Here is an 18,198-nt window from a genome sequence, read left to right as displayed (position 1 = left end):
ACACACACACTCGCACACACATATGCTGTTGCTGGTTGTGTGTTGTGTTAAAGCGCAGCATGATTCGCTCGATTTAAAATACATTTCCATGCCAAAGGCAACGCGCCGAGTTGCCGCCCTTTGATTTATAAAACGGGCTCCTCGCCACATCCAATCCGACACATCGACACAGCGGCGGCAAAATTCGTTTTGCTTGCTGTTTGTTTATTTAATGTCAATGCAGTTTATTTAATTCCTTCTGTATGTGCTTAAGTGTGTGCAAACCAAGTCAAAATATTCGGCAAATTTATTATGAAAAATTGCAGACCATATGTCGTAAGACCTGGACAATCCTTTGATTTGCCGAAATTCGTGCAGAGTGAAAAACATTGTGATATCTTATAACTTTACAGCCAAGTTCTTATATTTCCACGATTGAAATGCTTTTGCGAATGTTCAGTTACACATTAAACTTAGAAATTCTAACACAAGCAACATTCTAGGACTGCGTACACATGGTTTTGTGGATTCAGTTCTGCAATTAATAATATTTAAATAATATTAATAGATAAGATTGTCAATATGTTTCTTTACTTACACTATCAAACCACAGAAATATAAGGAAAACTACGCTGCAATTGGGGATTTGCTGGTAATTGGCTTAGCTTAAGGGTTAGACTATACTGCTGGCGCCTTATTCCTCCTTCTGAGGCACACTGAGTTCCCAGAAGAGCTTGCCCATGCCACCAATGCCGACGAGGGCAAGTGCCATGGTGACGCGGTACAGCACACTATCGAAAGTGGATCCCTTCAAATGGACGGGCTTGCCATCATGCTTCTGGAAGTGCTCCTGAACCTTGCGGATTTCGAAATAGCCCTTCTCGATCTGCTCCTTGTTGGTGGCTGTGGCACGGCGAGTGCTTGCAGTGGCAAAGCTGCGAACAACGGCCTACGTACGATAACAAAATGTGCGGTTAGTTTGGGACTCCAGCAAACTTACGTAATTCATTTCCAATAATATGCTTCCAGGAGAATGGCATGGATAAATCACACATGCCATAATCCACAAAAGCTATACGATTTAACACATATACTTACTCTGGATAGGTTCATCATTTTGTTAAATATATTTTATTTTTAGTTGCTGAAATGCAAATGGTTCAAAGAGCTGAAGCGAAAAATTCACGGGCCCCAGATTATGACAGCTGTTTGACGTCTATGGAGAACAGAGTTGCCATATCCTGTCACAAAATACAGCTCTCATAAATTTGCCATTCACACATTGGCGGCATTCACAACAACACAAAAATATTGTTTTGCTTTGCCGAAGCAGCTGCTGAATTGAGATTAATTTATAAATATAAATAAAGCAACAAGCAGTTAAATTACACAATGGGATTCCTTACAGTATTGAAAAAGATGCGTCAAAAGGAAAAGGAGATGCGTATACTCTTGCTGTAAGTGACAGGCTGTTTATTGAATTTTCGAGTATTGTGATTCATACTCTATACTCTTTCCCAGTGGCCTGGACAATGCCGGAAAGACCACGATCCTAAAGCGTTTCAACGGAGAGCGAATTGATGAAATCTCGCCCACCCTGGGCTTTAATATTAAGACCTTGGAGCACAAAGGCTACACTTTAAACATGTGGGACGTTGGCGGCCAGAAATCGTTGCGTTCATATTGGCGTAATTATTTCGAGTGCACAGATGGCCTCGTCTGGGTTGTGGATAGTGCGGATCGTATGCGTCTCGAGAGTTGCAAGCAGGAGCTGCAGGTGCTGTTGCAAGAAGAACGTCTAGCTGGTGCAACATTACTTGTGCTCTGCAACAAACAGGATTTGCCTGGCGCTCTAAATTCAACAGAAATCAAAGAGGTCTGTTTTTTAGATAACAAACAATGGACGAGTAATTATTTATTAAAATTTTGTGACTTACAGATATTAAGTTTAGAGGACATTACATCACATCACTGGTTGGTAGTTGGAGTTAGCGCAGTAACAGGAGAAAAACTTTTAAGTTCAATGGATTGGCTTATAGATGACATTGCCAAGCGAATATTTACATTAGATTAAAGTCATTAGCTTACTTCTCAAGTAAATACATTCTATATAGCTTCTCATCCTTATCATTGGAAAAGTGCGGCTTAAAATTAACTTTGTGAATGGAGGCAAAACCCTCGTCTAATGTTGGTGCTTGGTACTTTTTCTTCATCATGTTGAAGACCATGTCACTGATTGACGAGTGTCCAGTGTCCAGAAGATCTCTAAAAGCTATATTATGTTTCGCCTGCGTTGGTGTGACATTCATCACGAAGCAACGACATGGAATTTTCAATTCCGCAGCCAGTGCCAGAAACTTTTTACGTGATGCCACATCCACATTGGTATTATCCACCACACAAGACTGACCCTCTTTCAGAGCACGCTGACAGGCGGAGAGACAAGCCTGTGTGCTTCCCAAGGTGTCTGCATTTGCGATCTTGTAGCCTTTACCAGCGAGAGCCTCAGCACAGAAGTGACTCTTGCCAGAGCCGGGAAGACCGACTACGATAATCATTTCACATTTATTTGTGTCGAACTGTGCATCGTTTGGCTCGAACTGATCAATTTGATCGTGCACACTGCTGGGTTCGAACTCAGGCTTGTTCCATTCCTCCACGCGTTTGCCGAGAAAATGAGCCTCGGGTGTGTAGAAGGAGACTCCAATATTGGCAGCAAAGAGGCGATCTGCAGAGGAATGATCCTTGCGTTGCTTGGTGACTCCTTTGCCGGTTTCAGGTCTTCCAGCTGCATCGCCAACAAAGAAGCAACGTTCTACTTTTATAGTTACATTGTCATTCATTTCGTTTTTTAAATGCTCCCACATGCCTGGCAATGGCTTCCGATAGTAACCACTACCAATAGCTATGAAGACCTGCACAGGCACATTCAATTTCTTAACAATGTTTTTGACTTTTAACTTGAAATCGTTGAGATCTACTTTGCCGCGTGCTATGCCAGCTTGATTTGTGAAGAAACATATCTTGAATCCGTCTTTATGCAGCCGTTGGAGCTTCTCGGGAACTTCGGGAAATATGATTTGCCAGTCTTCGGTGTTCTTGGGGAATACATTGCCAGACTTTGTCTTAATAATGGTGCCATCCATGTCGTAACCAGCAATTTTATTGGAAGCTTGCAAGCCGGCGCTACTGAAGATTACCAATTCACCATTGGCAGCTGAATCCCATCTCTCCTCCTCACTAGCAGCTGCTCTCGACATGGATTCTTCAATTTCCATGTTGTCATTTTCGGATTTTGGTATAGGATTAAAGATTACTTCGTACGGATGCCGCCCGTAAACAATTTCCAAAAGGTCTCCATGCTTCAGCTCGCATTCTGTGTGTTGCATGGCCATAACTCCATTGACCCCACAAGGATTGAGACCCAATACCTTTAGTTGAATACTTCCACGGTTTAAATCAACTTGCAGCTGCAGTTGTTTCTTGGAACATCGGGAATCTCGTATGCCGGTTTCCTTGCAGCGACCAACAACATTCTCACCGTTCGTCAATTTTATGGCACTGTGCTCGGCCTCCATCGGTTTCAATGTACAGATTCTCGACGCAGCATCTTTGCCGACTTTGCCCACTGAGCGATTTAAGTATTTAGCCAATGACATGTTTACAAAATATAATTAATTTGAATTGAGGAATTTCACAACATTAAAATCTGCGGGTCTTTTTTGTTTACGACCTAACAAAATAGACTTAAGCCGAGGGATGCCACTCCATTAAAAATTTGCGATCTGGCTTGATTTTTTTACTTAAAAAATACGTAAATTTTCTTAAGACAGAATTTTTTTAATTTTTGCAGAATTTTTGTTCGAATTTTGTCTAATTTTAAATTTACAATTTTCATCAACCTTATTAATTAATTTAAATTTGCAATTCTTATCAGTGTTGGGCGACAATATCGACAAAATAAGTTGACCATCGATAAGAAACGATGTTTTTGATGTATCGGTTTATGAATGTTCGATTATATACGTTAATGATATCGATGCTCTGTATTTCAAACTGTCATAACTTTGAAAAAACTTAACCAATTTTGATTACCTTTTGGACTATAAATTAATTATGCATCAAAATTCGAAAACTTAATTTTTCTTATATCAGTGTCCATTTTTTCACTATCAAGAACTTCAACCTGTTATATATTTTTTAAACTTAAAATCATTTCATTACGAATGTAAATTTTTTCGGTATTTCAATTAATATTGGAATAAAGGGACTTATTCGATTTAAAAACATTGCTCAAGGGTTATCAAATTTATAATGTTGTTATGGTTTTAAACATCAGAATGTGCCAGACTCATATGTCAACGTAGTAGGCTGTATATGTTGTTAGTTCATTCTAAAAACGTTTAACTACTGAAACACAGTAAATAATTTTTCTTCTGCTAAAAATCTCATTGCAAAATGCAGAGAATTTTCATTTCTAAATTTCGTGTAAGTATAAATATAAGCCCTTATATAATTATTCTTACAAATTATTATTAATGTTTTGCAGCCCCTATTGTGTGATATTACCAAGTGGGGTGCTATAGCTCCCATGCTGGCGGAGACACGTTCTTTTCAGGCATCGCCGGATCTAATGCAAAAGGGTGGAGTCGGTCCAGGAAAATTGACTCCCAAAATGGCCAAGCTACAACAGCAATTCCAGGCAGATAATGACAAGCCCGTTTTCCTGAAGGGTGGAAGCATGGACAGTATTCTATACAGACTTACTCTGATACTCGCCGCCCTCGGCACTATTGGCGATTTCTGGTTATTTTTCGGCTACATTGCAGCCTAAAATTATATCCTATAAATACTGAACACTGGTATAGTTGAATGACATTTAATACAAGTTTACAATGTGTTCAATGACTTTTACATCTTTCATTTTCAATTTAACACACGTACTGCAGCATCTCATTCCCAAACAATAAACATGACATTAGCATAATGAGTTTGTCTTTGAAAACAATTTTATTACAAACAACTATTTAAATTACAATCTTTTGCAAGAAACTCGACATCATACTTTTATGCTATCGTCGTCTATTTTGTCAATAACCTGCTTTAAGCAGTCCTTTGTTGATGTCTTTTCCAAGTCGCAGATGCGAGTCAAATCCATAGTAGCGATCTGCTCGATCATCTCCTTAATCTTCTCCTGCTTTATAATGGATTTAACCGATTGCCGCATTCCAGTACGTGCCCCTGTAGGTTTTGGCTGTTCTGCAGAATCGTTTTCGATATGTCGTCCCTTGGCTCTATAGTGTTGTTCGATTATCTTTCGTAATTTCAGTTTAGTTACTGCACGAGATTTCCGAGTCGTGTGTTCAAGTGCAAGATTTCGCAATTCCTGAAAATTGATTTCCTTAGCTACTTCGACAGCATCTGCTTGAAATTCTAATGAGGTTTCCTCCACAGTGGCTACTATACCATCATCGTCGTCAATCTCCACCTCGATCTTTGGCTCCACACTAGAGACTTGTTCTGAAAATTTATTCGAATCGTCTTTAATAGTCTTTGATTCCTCTTGAATTACATTCTCCAAAGGTGTATCCTCTACTGGATCTAACTTGTCTGTTTTAGTTTTATCCTTTTTACGTTTCGCTTTCGTGCTATCCTTAAGACTTTTGTCTTTTGGTAGCTTTTTTTCTTTGTGTAGATCTGTTACGACATTAAATCGTTTCTTAAGAATGCCAATGCAAGGCTTTGTCTTGATGCGTACTGGAAATAGCGAATTGTATTGGATGCCAATGCTGTTGAAGCAATCGACGAATTCCAACGTCTCGAAATCCTCCTGCAAAGTCGTCCACAGCTCCGTGTTATGCTTGTTTTTCGCCTCCACCAACAAGTGACTGTATCTCGCCATCTCTGCTTGAGTATAGTTCATAGTCTCATCCTTGCTGTATGTCCAATCACTGTGTATCTCCATAAAACGCGATACACCGCTCTGCGCAGCCAAATTTGCAATGTGCACCGAAACATTTGGATTGGTCGCCTCCAATCGATGCAGACGGGAAAGCGCCGCACCTCCAGGATAATTTGTGCCGGACACGACAAGCAGAAATATCGTAATAAGGACGTTGAACAGCAAATGTGATGCTGCTATGAGCGCTACGAAGCTATGCCATGCTGATTTGGCACTGTTCATCCACCTGAAAAGACAAAAGACAATCAAATAATTGGAGAGCTTTGAGGATACAATAGATTTCAAATTACATGCGTTGACAGGCACACGCCGCAGCAATGTTAAGCACGGGGAACACGTATATTATGAAGCGCAGCTCCTTGTGTGGCAGCAGAGAGTACAACAGCACAAATCCGAGTGCCGAAAGAGCCAAGGGTCGAATGCGCGGCTCAAAGTAAATGCCAATCGGCACAAATGCCAATGAGACACCCATGGCACGCGGCAGCGCAGAGTAAAAGTACCACAACAGCGGTGATGTGCCCCAATTGGAGCTCTTGTTAAGTATGGTGTTGTACCACAACACTTCGCCTTCGGGCCACAGCAGGCGTCGCCAAAAGAATGAGTCTACCAGCACCGTGGCAGCCAATATACAGACGCCCGCAGGCAAAGCAACCTTCAGCAAGCTGGGAAAGAGACATGCACATTAAACAAAGGAAATAATAAGTAGAATAGAATAACAGCCGTACCCATCAACGGATAACTTCTGCTGCAGTAAGTCCAGAGCTAGCAGCAATCCCAAAAAGAGTGCCAACTCGGATCGAAACACAATGATAGATATTCCCGAGCAAATGATAAAGGGCTTGTATTGTCCACGCATCCAATATGCGATCGCATAGAGCACTGTTCAAAAAGACATTATTTTAGCAAATTAAATATAGTTATTCTTATTTAACCATACCAAGTGGCAGTGCAAAGATGTTTGGTAGTGGGCGTGTCATATAGAAAATGAAATGAAATTGTGTTATTGTTATAGCCGTAAACCACAAACGCACTTCAATGCCATAGATTTTTGTCACAGCCCGACGCAGATTGTTCCACGCAACCGAAATGGCTCCAGCCAAGACGAGGCGAACTGTGAAAGAATTCGAAATACTGCATGAGAAGTAATCAAAGGTGGAATAGAATGGCCAGTGTCTTTTACCTACATATTGTGCCCAGAATTTATTAATGCTCATCGTCTCAAAGAGCACCACAAACGGAGCGGACAATATTGATACAATTAAGGGTCCAATAAATGTGCGAGGCACAACTCCTGGATACTCATGGTGATCATATTCCGTGAAATTGTTCCGCAAATATAAAATATCGTGCATGGCCTGCAGGTTAAAGCTCTCCTCGACTTTAGTGAAAGGCGTATAGACGAGATGAGCCGCCGCAGTCAGAAATACAAGTGCATCCATTTTAGCAGTTGCAGTCACAGTGGTTGCACCAACATCAAATCAGCCGAATTTTTGGATGTACAATTGGCATATTACATAATTGTCATCATTGTTGTGACAGAAAATGCTTCGGTTTTTGGTAAATGCACATATATATTCCACAGGTGACGTATTTTATTTCTACTATCACCAAATAACACAGCCGGCGTTCACACAGTTTCTTCTTATTTTCCAAGGAATTCAATTTGCCAGCATTGCCAAGCTTTTCGAAATTAATCTGGCGTTAAGTGTATGTGTATTTTCTTTGCAACAAATCTTACAATTCCAAAATAAAATCGAAATTTGATTTAAAAATAGAACGACAGTTCCACGTTGAGCAAAACAAGAATAAGAAAACGAAAGAATGAGAAAAAAAACCATAACAGACTTTGCAAACAGCTGTTCTTGACTAACGCAATTTATCGATAACATACGTCGCGACAGAGCTTATCGGCTTATTGCAACTGTCAACACTGTTTCAAACAATTTAAAAATTCAAGTCATTCTCTGTTCACCTTCCTGTCAAGAATTAAAGAAAATATAAAATGGTTCTATATAAGGAGGAATTGGCAGAAAACATTGACTACACCTTGGAAGAGGCTGACTTCTATGTGCGTTATAAGAAATTGCAACTACAGCTGGAACTGCTGCAAGTCCAGGAAGATTATATCAAAGAGGAGCAGCGCAATTTGAAAAAGGAGTATTTGCATGCCCAGGAGGAGGTGAAACGGGCCAAGGCTGTGCCCTTGGTCATTGGTCAATTCCTAGAGGCTGTTGACGAGAACACTGGCATCGTTGCATCCACCACAGGCTCAAATTATTACGTACGCGTCTTGTCCACCATTGATCGGGAACAATTGAAGCCATCGGCTTCAGTGGCCTTGCATAAGCAGAGTAACTGTTTAGTGGATCTAGTGCCACCAGAGGCGGATAGCACCATCTCAATGCTGACGCCGGAAGAGAAACCGGATGTGAGCTACTCGGATATCGGCGGACTTGATATGCAAAAGCAAGAAATTCGTGAAGCCGTTGAGTTGCCGTTAACACACGCTCATTTGTATAAACAAATTGGTAAGTATTTTTTTCCCCATCAGAAGAAAAGTAATTTTTGTATAGTCTTATAAAATTACTCAAAATTATCTTTGATAAAAATACCTTATAATGATTATGTTCTCTGATCTTTAGGCATTGATCCGCCCCGTGGAGTGCTGCTTTATGGCCCACCGGGATGTGGTAAGACCATGCTGGCCAAGGCGGTGGCCAATCAAACTACAGCCGCTTTCATTCGCGTTGTGGGATCGGAGTTTGTGCAGAAATATTTGGGCGAGGGACCGCGTATGGTGCGGGATCTTTTCCGACTGGCCAAACAGAATGCACCATCGGTCATATTCATAGATGAAATCGATGCAATTGCAACAAAACGTTTTGACGCCCAAACCGGCGCTGATCGTGAAGTGCAGCGCATTTTGTTGGAGCTGTTGAATCAAATGGACGGATTCGATGAAACAACCAACATTAAGGTTATCATGGCTACCAATCGCGCGGATACTTTAGATCCGGCTCTACTGCGTCCCGGACGCTTGGATCGTAAAATTGAATTCCCATTGCCGGATCGTCGTCAAAAGCGTTTAGTTTTCACCACCATAACGGCTAAAATGAATCTCGCCGAAGATGTCGATCTCGAGGAGCTTATAGCTCGTCCAGACAAAATCTCAAATGCCGATATTAATGCTATTTGTCAGGAGGCTGGCATGCATGCAGTTCGAGAGAATCGTTATATTGCATGCTCGAAAGACTTTGAAAAGGGATATAAGACTAGTGTACGCAAGGATGAAGCTCAGCACGAGTTTTACAATTAATTAGAGTATGCGTACATATATATTAACTAAATATAATTAAATCAGTCAATATGCATTAAAAGCTTGGGCTTTCTTTCTATTTTAAAAATACCGGTATGGACAAATTTTAGAAATTCTTTCAGTTTTTTCATCGCTTAATGTGATTAGCTAAATTTGTGCTAGGATTTCCCTTAAATTTACTTCCGCTGTTAACTTACAATTTTTAAAAATAATGGCAGAGTTTCCATTTTAAACTAAACGGTTTTTTGAAACGTAAACATATGAATGCCTCACAGTTGATAGAAACAGCTGTTGCTCCAGTTGGTCTGGCAACTCTTTCCAATTGACGCACTTTCGGTTGCTTGTTGTTCAAAATACTTGTTTGTTTTTTTTTTTGAGACAAAATGTCATCGCTGGAGGCCTATGTGATGCGCATTAAGCCGGCAATTGATGATTTCGTTAAACAGCCCAGCAAAACGACATTGGCGAAGGTGGAAAAGGAAGTGAAAGGATTTGATTTTGGACAATCGCGCATATTTCAGGTACAAATTGTGGTGCCACTTGTGATCAAGCTAGATGAACTCGTTGGGTATGTGGAATTGACAATACAAATGTGAGAAATTGATCTTAATTTCTGTTGAGTCCTTAACAGAGAAAGCCAGGAGCTGCGTACCAGCTTACTAGACTGCCTGCGGTATGTTGTTTCTCAGTTGCGCCTTTCGGATGAGAAAGGTTTGCGCTCAATACTTGTGGTGGCATTGCAGCAGTTGCGCGACTCAAAAGGCGCCACAATGCGACCCAATCTCTCCGAGGAAATTAAGCTAGCGGCAGTCCTTTGCATGACTGAAGCATTGCGACGATCCGCTAGCGATGTGTTGGAAGTATTTTACACAAAGGAGACGACGATTGTAATAGGACAAATACTGCTTACACTGTTGGAGCTCATACAGCAGGAGAAGTATCGAAAATTGGTCATTGCATCTCTGGATTGCTTGATGGTTCTTTTCTACGTGCACGATGAGGCCGAAGCAACGGATGTGGTTCTCCGCAATCAAGTAGCAAATACCATATTCATATTCCTGCCCAAAGTCGTTACAGTGCTGTTCAAGGCATCCAAGGCGGATGATAAGATGGGCGAATCCATCAAATCGGTAAGTGGCATTGAATCTATATTCAAGCTTTCTTCTTGACTATATGATATCTCATCTTAGATGGCCATCAAAGCCCTGGGTCGTATCACCTGCATTATGTTTGAGGAAACTACAGATGAGTTCTATATGACACGCTATGATGTGAATGCATTTCAAGCGCTATTTAATGCGGCGCCCGTTGAGAAATCGAATGATATACACATTTTTGGCAGCAAGCGTTTCAATCTTGAGCAAAACGAAGAGCGACTTAAGCAGCTTCAAGCAAATCTACGCTCAGCACAGTGGATTGCAGCTACATCGCAACATATGAGTCCGATTTTCTTGGAAACAACAATACTGCGAGCCCACGATAGTGTTAAAGTGCGACAAGCGTATGCCGAGATTTGTTGTCTTCTGCTCAGAAATTGTGCGCACAATTTAAAGCACAACTTTACCCACTTGCTGGAGAGTGTGCTGGCATTGTCAACTGATGAGGAACCGTCAATTGCTGAGCTGTGTCAAGCGACACTTTCGCATCTGCAACAGCAACCCAGTTTGTCAGGAATCTTCGACGAGAATGCGGAACTTCTGCTGGACGCACATCTCCACAAGTGGCCACGAATTCTACATCGCTGCGATGACAGCGAACAGTTTGTCGAGCTGCTCTTCTTCAAAGGACTCTTGCGCAATCTCAGTCCTGACAGACTGCAACTGCTGTTGTTGGTGCCCAAAAACCTGGAGCTGTTTGTCATGTGTCTGCTGTCGGCGCTTAATCAGCGTACATCGCGAGAACTGCTTAATGAGGATTATTCTCTCCGACAAATCGTTGAAGGCAGTACTAGGGACTTGGCTGCACAGCTCGATAAATTGCCTTGGCGGCAGTTTAAATATCTCAGCTCTAAACGTTGTGTTGATGTCCTTTACGATATTGCTGAGCTATTGGGCGCTGAGCCGACTATAAATCATCTAATCTTTGACTTTTGCCAAGAGTTGATCGAGCAACACAGTCCAGTCATGAATGAGTCTATACTGTTGCTGACGCTTATGGTGACGCCACAGCAAAAGATTGCACGAGGAAGTCGTTTAGTGTTGGCGGAACTTTTCCTGGAACAGCTTCTCGCTGATGAGCACTGGCAATTGGCACTGCAACCGGATGCAGCCTGGCGACTTAAAGTTGATAAGGTTGTCACACACTGTTTATTCATAATCTTGACTTATACAAATTGATGTGTTTATCCTTTCAGCCTACCTCTTGGTTTAAGGATCACACACCTGGCTTATACTCATCTGCTCTGGAGGTGCGCACTCAGGATTGTGACTCGGACGATGAGAGCGAGCCAGTCAACAGTCGTGTGAGCATTTCGGATGCTCAATTTAATGTGCTGCATACTTGTCTGGTTTTGGATGCTTTGGGGCATTGTGCTAAATTTATTGGCGATACATTTGACGGTCACATATTTCGCAGCTTGCACAGGGTATTACTTAAACTGGGTATGCTGCGTATTGGACTGCTCTTTAAATAGTATATCACAGCAATTCTCCAAATTTCAGCCAGCAGCAATACAACTGTACACCAGGCAGCTACATTTGCATTCATGTCTATGCAGCTTGCCTTGAAATATGCACAACCATCGCATTTCATAGAGTGTTCTACGGATTACATCACATTTCATCTCAATACGTTGCTTAAGAGGGTAAGTCTTACTTGGATCAATTACTCTGGTTACTACTACATCCGCAACTTCCTCTTTATAGTCACCGGAGTCTAGCGCTGCCGTTGACATTCTCACCGTCGTAATGCAGTACAGCACGCGTGGAAATGTGCCTCATTTGGATAGTATTTTTCAAACTATATGTGATGAATGCACCAAGTTGCATCAGACAGACAATGTTCATTCCTACCTGCGTGTCTTCAATGCATTTTTGAGACATGTATCAAGCTGGCAAACTAATGCAGCACAAGAGATTGGCGACATTCAAATGCAAGTGGATGAGGTGCAAGATATTTTAAGTAGTTGGCTAAATGTACTCAATAAGCCATCTCCCGACGGGCCTGTTGATTTGGAGAGTGCGCCAATCGAAGAAGCAGATGTAAATATGCCCGAAACAGAGGCTGAGGATCCTTCGACGATGGAGCCTTCAAAGCCTGTGCTGCCGCGTCATATTGAAATGACTAAGGAAATATTGGGACAGGCTATTAGATTTCTCTCAAACACCGAACAGGCACAACAAATTCTTGCACTGGATTGCCTTGCCACCGGTGTCCCACTGCTCGCAGACTATGAGAACGAACTGTTGCCTCTGGTTCATTTGGTATGGTTACCCCTTGTTGAAAAGTTCCGTCAGAAGGATTCGGTGGTGCTAAGCCGCTGCTTTAGCTTGCTACACATTCTCGGGCTGCATGCCAAAGATTTTATTTTAAAGCGTAGTCTCAGCGATGTGATACCACAGTTAAAACAGTTCCTCAAGGCAGCCAGCGTACACAGCTGCACGGAAAAATCGTTGGCACCCACTCAGGAGTACAAGCTTCAGCTGAAACTATTGCAGCATATTGCGCCTTTCATACGCAGTCTACAGATCGAGGGAAAGCACCTCCATGACTTGCTAACCATTGTGGCATTGTATCTGTCTCAGGGACAGCCCAAAGAAATGCAGGATCTTGCAGTGCAAGTATTCCTTAATCTATTTACCTATAACGGACCATTTGTATATGTAACGCTGTTGCAACGGGCTCATCTTAAGGATTACAAGACCAATGTGAATGAAGTTTTTCGCATTGTAGGATTAAGTTTAGCAGCACCAGTTGATGTCGATCTAGATCTTGAATAATAAAAGTCGATTGGTATCATTACACAATTGCTCTATTCTGTATTCCGCTCAATAGTTTAAGGTTACAGAATTTAATGCTAAATGTCTTTTTAATGCCTTTCGAATGATTGAACCAAACACATTGGCTTCCAAACAAGTACTATATACTGACTTGAATTAATTGCAAAATTGAAATGGATTATTGAGGTATTTGTTTCTATAATTTGCGTAATTTTATTAAAATGACTTGATATATAAACAAAAGGGTAAGGATGAAGTAAAAAAAATTAAATTAAGTTTAAAAAATGTAAAAATTTTGAAAAAAAAAATAGAATTACAAGGTATTGGTATTTGTGGTAGACTGTGTGGGCACGCAGATTATTGCCAATTATTAAATGCTATGCATACTCGTAAACATAATACAATTAGTTCACTCTACCGGTTTGCTTTGTTTTTTTTTAAATAGCATAAACACTGCAAAGTGAATACTCAGATGCTTAGCACCAAATAAACTTAGCATCTGACTTTTAAAGCCACATTAATGTAATCAACGTTTTTCTTTTGTATCAAATATAAATGAATTTGTTGTAAAGTGATTGCTATACAGCTGCTTCAGTCCTACATACCACAACAGTGCTATTTAATCATACTAGTAAACAGTAGAATGAATTTGCAAACTGTTGGCATAAAGGTCCATTGAGCATTTTAGAATCCGTTTTTTTGACTGTGTTTGCGACTGTGGGTTCTCAAGCGTGGGCTGGGGAATTCTTTTTATGTGTTTATAGTGTGCTTAGCTATTGTTATGCATAAGGACTGGCTGCTATGACTACGCCAGCCAGTTCATTAGACTATTGGCATATGCCATGGGCTTGACATCGGGATGTGGCTAAAATATACAATTAATATCATTATTATATTCATTCAGTTACTATTCAGTAGGAAAACTTACCACAGCCTCAAAGGATCTGATTTTTGGTGTTAGATTGTTACCAGTAATTGTTATAAAAGCGCCCATGTTGCCCATAGTATCACTGTAAACAAACAATATTAAAGTTGTTGTCGAATGCTGTCTGAACGGAGCTGGACCTACCAATAGTTTGGCGCCGAGAAGACTGTTATACATTGACCATTGTGTGCCATCTCATAGCCCATATCTTTAACCTCGTGGCTGCGAATGATGTAATCCAAGTTGTTAAGCTTACAGAACGTTTCAGTTACGTCGGGACCAAACTGTATGCCCACACCGCGCTTAGATGGACCGCGACCCATCCATTGCTGCGGATCCGACCAGAGCAGCTCGCACATGAGACCCTCCTCCGGTGGCTGACAATTGCGATCGATACGCCGTATGTTATCCAAAGTAACATCGTCTGATGAGAAGAGGCCACCATGCATGACGAGGATCTTCTGATTGATACAATGGCATAGTGGAAGCCAATTGAATACTTGCGTAAATATGTCGGCCATGGTACTAGTATACTTGGCGGTTACCTCGCCCGTAAATCCGTACATTTGATTCATATTGATGCTTTCGTGATTGCCTGAAAATAACATTCAATTAGTTGAGTGGAAAATAATTTACAATGTTGCTTTTTAGCTCACCGCGTGACAGGAAGAAGTGGTTGGGATACAGCAGCTTAAAGCCAAAGAGCGTGAATATACATTCTACAGAGAATGAACCTCTATCAACAAAATCACCATTGAACAGATACGGATTCTTCTCCGATGGCAGTCCGTTTATCTCAAAGATATTCATCAAATCATAGAATTGGCCGTGTATATCGCCACAAATTGTGAACTTCTCCTCACCCGGAACTTTAATGTCCACCAGGGACGGTTGTGCACGCATATACACATCAATGTCACAGAGTATCTGCAAACAAATACAAATTTTACAATAATTTAACACTACTATATGCTATAAAATTGTACTACCTTATAGGCGAATTTGCGATGCAGTCTCTTTTGTGCCTTATAGTGCTCCATAAGGTCTTTCATGAACTGTAAAGTAACCTTGCCATCCTCCAGTTGAGGACCCTTGTAGTCGTCTTCAATAGCTAAATAAATAACATTTGATTAACATCTAAACTACAAAAATCAAGTAATAATCATGTTATCATACAGCTATTCAAATAATACTTACTGATGTTCTCTAAATCTCTATACATCTCCGAGAGCGTCTTCTCCGGCTTATCTACCGCAATAGCTCGCTCAAAAGCGCGCATTTTTACAATTTTGTTGCACTCGTAATATTTGAACTTGGCGTCCTTATCATTGGGCCTGCATTTGGCCACCTGAGAAGATAGTTTATCCTGTAATTATGATTCATTTTCTTTTTAGATTATGTACTCACATATTCAAAATCGGATAGCGCCAGTTTAAACTTGCCCAAGGACATGTGGGCAGCCGCACGCCGATAGTAGCCTTTCAAGTAGCTGGGATCAGTTTTGACCGCCAAAACGCCATCCTGCAGAGCCAGACCAAAGTTTTCTTGGCGCAAATGCGCCATCGCTCGATTTGCATAGTAAATTGCACTGCTGGGATACAGTTCTATGGCTTTGGAATACATGTCGATGGCTTTCGAAAATTCCTTGGCTGCAAAACGTTGAAAAGAGGAATGCGATATTAAACATTGGATGACTTTCAGTTTTTAAAGATAAGCTATCCTCCAAATTGAGAGATACAAATTATCTCACACAGCACTAATGCCAATCCATTGGTTTTAAGGTTAGGTCGAGCAAAGCGTACTAAAAGCACAAGACGCGATAGACCTGTTTAACGTTCTTAGAGGGTTTTGCTTGCTTTACACAATATATCAGAATGTCTAATGACTTGTGTAAGTGATGATTATCAACTTACTTTTGAGCAAATCATTTCCTTTATTTTTGTACTGCTCCGCGGCGGCAAAATCTGGATCTCCTGCTTCCGGCGCTGAATCACGTTTGGCGGCGCTAGTCTCTGCATTGGTCGCTTGTTCCTGCAGATTATCCGTGGATTTCTGTTGAGTTTCCAGTTCGGACGACGACATAATTTGTTTTAATTGATGATTATTTGCTGCCTGACTATTTCTCTAATATTATTTACTGTCTGCAAATTTTCAAGTGTTGATCAACGCCAATATGACTAGAGAGGAGCAACAAGCGAACAGGCGCACTTATCGATATGCTACGACTTCGAAACTCAGATGACTCGAGGTATATTTATAAAGTAAAATATGTCAGAAATATTAATATAAAAATCAGCAGAAAACACAACAAGCAACAAGAATGTACACTTAAAATTTAGTTCTGTCCCTATCTCTCCCTGTACTAGAATCGGTAGCAGGTGCGGGTGCTGTATAACGCCGCATATGCTACTATCGATAACTTCAAAGCCGCAACAGCTGTTGTGAGCTGGGCTTTGCATTCAAGCAGTGAAAAAAGTTAGAAACGGGTTGTTGTTAGTATAGAAACTTTAAAGCGAATAGCAGTATTCAGATACGCAAGTAGAGTCTGGGTTCAATTAACTACAACTAGAATCTCAATTCACATTAGTCGCAACCACAAATTTCATTGCAAATTTACCATTTTAAAGTGACTGTGCGGGGGAGTGTGTGTGTGTGCCTGAGTGAGAACGTGGGAAACACAATATAAGAAAATATGTCTATGAGTAACTTATCAGTAGACGGAGAGTTCCGTTATATTATTCAATGGTTTAACGAATGGAGTGAACTGCAACGCGATGATTTTGTGTATGTATTTGTGGAGTATCTCACGAGAGACGCATCCGTGGGCGCAGGTGAAGGTGGAAGTGGAAATGGAAGTGGAGGCAGCACCTATGTAAATGGCGTTGTGAATTCCCTGGCCACGTCGGGAGTACAGGACAAGCCCATGAGCCTATTTCAATGCCGCGTAACTATAAAAGATACATTTAAATATCTATACATTTACTAACTGCCTGTTTATTTAATTGTCTTGAACAGATTAAACTGTTCCGGGAATGGAATCCCAAATGGCCGGCAGACTTCAAATCTAAACTGCAAGAGCAAATCAACGAGATTGACCCGAAAGTGGGGGAAAAGATCATCAATGAACTGAAGACGCCGCATTCTATGCACAATGGTGACGTATCTGTTCATTTAAATGTAAATGGAACTAGCGGCAACATCGATTGTGAATTGGAGCAGTCGACGGATGTCTCAGTCACAATAGAAACAACGCAAGCAACGACAACTCCAGCCGCCGTAAACGATGTTAGTGAGCAGACTTTGGAGACAGATAATGATAGCCATTTAGCAGCGGTATTGCGTCAAGAAACTCCAGTTGATGATGATGATGATCAGCTAGCCAACAATGATGGCAATACTGATACAAATGGCATTTATGCATCGTCGGCTGCAGTGACAACGATTGCGGTGAACGCGTCTCCAACTCAGCAGCAGCCACAGTCGGAGTCGCCGTCGCAATCAGAGTCGGAGTCGCAGCCGATCGCAGTCGAACCTGTAGAACAGGTCGAGAATCACGTTTCAGCTAGTGTCATTGTCTCTGTTGCTGCTTCTGCTGCTGCTGCTGCGCCAGAAGTAGTCCCGGTGGCATAGATCAACCGCTGCTTATGGCGCTCTTTCCAAGATCAAGTACGAGATACAAAAAAAGGCTTAACGGGAGCAACCTAATGCATTGCACGCCATCAGCATCAATACATTCCATACATACATACATTTCTAGAAAGTAAGACATTCTTTTTTAAGTAAAGTGCATTTCATACACATTTACTAAACATGTTAGTAATTTGTGAATAAGAATATAAGATCAAAATATATACATACATATATGACCATTGAACTGCAATAAACTATTTTTTAAACCTTATTTTTTTGATAAAAAGTAACTGAAAATCATACTGAGAGCAAACACAGCTATATGTATGCATGTGTGTGAGTGCACATGCTCAAAACATGTTTTTTGTATTGTTGTATGTGTTGTTTTTGTTTTTGTGTTGCCGGCACTTCAACGTACGCACGAGATGCCAGTGTGACTCGAATGTCG

The 18,198-nt window shown here is 41.1% G+C and overlaps 9 protein-coding genes across 10 annotated transcripts; 5 read left to right on the top strand and 4 right to left on the bottom strand.

Moving 5' to 3' along the window:
• Nucleotides 1-374: 374 nt before the first annotated feature.
• On the bottom strand, nucleotides 375-1,233 carry LOC117790153 (cytochrome c oxidase subunit 7A, mitochondrial). Its single transcript, XM_034629466.1, has 3 exons — nucleotides 1,078-1,233; nucleotides 578-928; nucleotides 375-514 (listed from the first exon to the last, which is right to left on the bottom strand). Exons 1-2 carry the CDS (start codon nucleotides 1,093-1,095, stop codon nucleotides 674-676), a joined length of 273 nt encoding a protein of 90 aa, XP_034485357.1. The 5' UTR covers nucleotides 1,096-1,233; the 3' UTR covers nucleotides 375-514; nucleotides 578-673.
• A 56-nt stretch (nucleotides 1,234-1,289) lies between these two features.
• Nucleotides 1,290-2,079, top strand: LOC117790152 (ADP-ribosylation factor-like protein 2). The gene is made up of 3 exons (XM_034629465.1): nucleotides 1,290-1,436; nucleotides 1,501-1,855; nucleotides 1,919-2,079. Exons 1-3 carry the CDS (start codon nucleotides 1,372-1,374, stop codon nucleotides 2,051-2,053), a joined length of 555 nt encoding a protein of 184 aa, XP_034485356.1. The 5' UTR covers nucleotides 1,290-1,371; the 3' UTR covers nucleotides 2,054-2,079.
• On the bottom strand, nucleotides 1,869-3,736 carry LOC117790151 (uncharacterized protein F21D5.5). Its single transcript, XM_034629464.1, has one exon. The coding sequence runs from the start codon at nucleotides 3,636-3,638 to the stop codon at nucleotides 2,064-2,066; it is 1,575 nt and encodes a 524-aa protein (XP_034485355.1). The 5' UTR covers nucleotides 3,639-3,736; the 3' UTR covers nucleotides 1,869-2,063.
• A 641-nt stretch (nucleotides 3,737-4,377) lies between these two features.
• LOC117790507 (cytochrome c oxidase subunit 7A, mitochondrial) lies at nucleotides 4,378-4,966 on the top strand. The gene is made up of 2 exons (XM_034629968.1): nucleotides 4,378-4,467; nucleotides 4,529-4,966. Exons 1-2 carry the CDS (start codon nucleotides 4,438-4,440, stop codon nucleotides 4,811-4,813), a joined length of 315 nt encoding a protein of 104 aa, XP_034485859.1. The 5' UTR covers nucleotides 4,378-4,437; the 3' UTR covers nucleotides 4,814-4,966.
• Nucleotides 4,843-7,780, bottom strand: LOC117790505 (probable Dol-P-Man:Man(7)GlcNAc(2)-PP-Dol alpha-1,6-mannosyltransferase). Of its 2 annotated transcripts, none has more exons than XM_034629965.1 (5): nucleotides 7,122-7,780; nucleotides 6,879-7,052; nucleotides 6,667-6,820; nucleotides 6,232-6,603; nucleotides 4,843-6,167 (listed from the first exon to the last, which is right to left on the bottom strand). In XM_034629965.1, the coding sequence occupies exons 1-5, from the start codon at nucleotides 7,378-7,380 to the stop codon at nucleotides 5,039-5,041; spliced, it is 2,088 nt and encodes a 695-aa protein (XP_034485856.1). In that variant the 5' UTR covers nucleotides 7,381-7,780; the 3' UTR covers nucleotides 4,843-5,038. The 2 variants fall into 2 exon arrangements, with proteins under 2 accessions (XP_034485856.1, XP_034485857.1); XM_034629966.1 differs by having other exon boundaries at nucleotides 7,126-7,193.
• Nucleotides 7,781-7,888: 108 nt separating this feature from the next.
• Nucleotides 7,889-9,318, top strand: LOC117790506 (26S proteasome regulatory subunit 6B). The gene is made up of 2 exons (XM_034629967.1): nucleotides 7,889-8,469; nucleotides 8,584-9,318. Exons 1-2 carry the CDS (start codon nucleotides 7,944-7,946, stop codon nucleotides 9,255-9,257), a joined length of 1,200 nt encoding a protein of 399 aa, XP_034485858.1. The 5' UTR covers nucleotides 7,889-7,943; the 3' UTR covers nucleotides 9,258-9,318.
• Nucleotides 9,319-9,566: 248 nt separating this feature from the next.
• LOC117790685 lies at nucleotides 9,567-13,222 on the top strand. The gene is made up of 6 exons (XM_034630207.1): nucleotides 9,567-9,825; nucleotides 9,889-10,387; nucleotides 10,448-11,548; nucleotides 11,611-11,857; nucleotides 11,918-12,060; nucleotides 12,122-13,222. The coding sequence occupies exons 1-6, from the start codon at nucleotides 9,641-9,643 to the stop codon at nucleotides 13,193-13,195; spliced, it is 3,249 nt and encodes a 1,082-aa protein (XP_034486098.1). The 5' UTR covers nucleotides 9,567-9,640; the 3' UTR covers nucleotides 13,196-13,222.
• Nucleotides 13,210-16,297, bottom strand: LOC117790686 (serine/threonine-protein phosphatase 5). Its single transcript, XM_034630208.1, has 8 exons — nucleotides 16,034-16,297; nucleotides 15,528-15,769; nucleotides 15,318-15,468; nucleotides 15,110-15,231; nucleotides 14,777-15,047; nucleotides 14,265-14,715; nucleotides 14,124-14,205; nucleotides 13,210-14,060 (listed from the first exon to the last, which is right to left on the bottom strand). Exons 1-8 carry the CDS (start codon nucleotides 16,200-16,202, stop codon nucleotides 14,001-14,003), a joined length of 1,548 nt encoding a protein of 515 aa, XP_034486099.1. The 5' UTR covers nucleotides 16,203-16,297; the 3' UTR covers nucleotides 13,210-14,000.
• Nucleotides 16,298-16,564: 267 nt separating this feature from the next.
• Nucleotides 16,565-17,994, top strand: LOC117790292. The gene is made up of 2 exons (XM_034629701.1): nucleotides 16,565-17,064; nucleotides 17,136-17,994. Exons 1-2 carry the CDS (start codon nucleotides 16,813-16,815, stop codon nucleotides 17,748-17,750), a joined length of 867 nt encoding a protein of 288 aa, XP_034485592.1. The 5' UTR covers nucleotides 16,565-16,812; the 3' UTR covers nucleotides 17,751-17,994.
• Nucleotides 17,995-18,198: the final 204 nt, after the last annotated feature.

The sequence above is a fragment of the Drosophila innubila genome (assembly GCF_004354385.1).
Source record: "Drosophila innubila isolate TH190305 chromosome 3R unlocalized genomic scaffold, UK_Dinn_1.0 2_E_3R, whole genome shotgun sequence".
Taxonomy (NCBI): domain Eukaryota; kingdom Metazoa; phylum Arthropoda; class Insecta; order Diptera; family Drosophilidae; genus Drosophila; species Drosophila innubila.
This window is presented reverse-complemented; position numbering and strand designations above follow the sequence as displayed.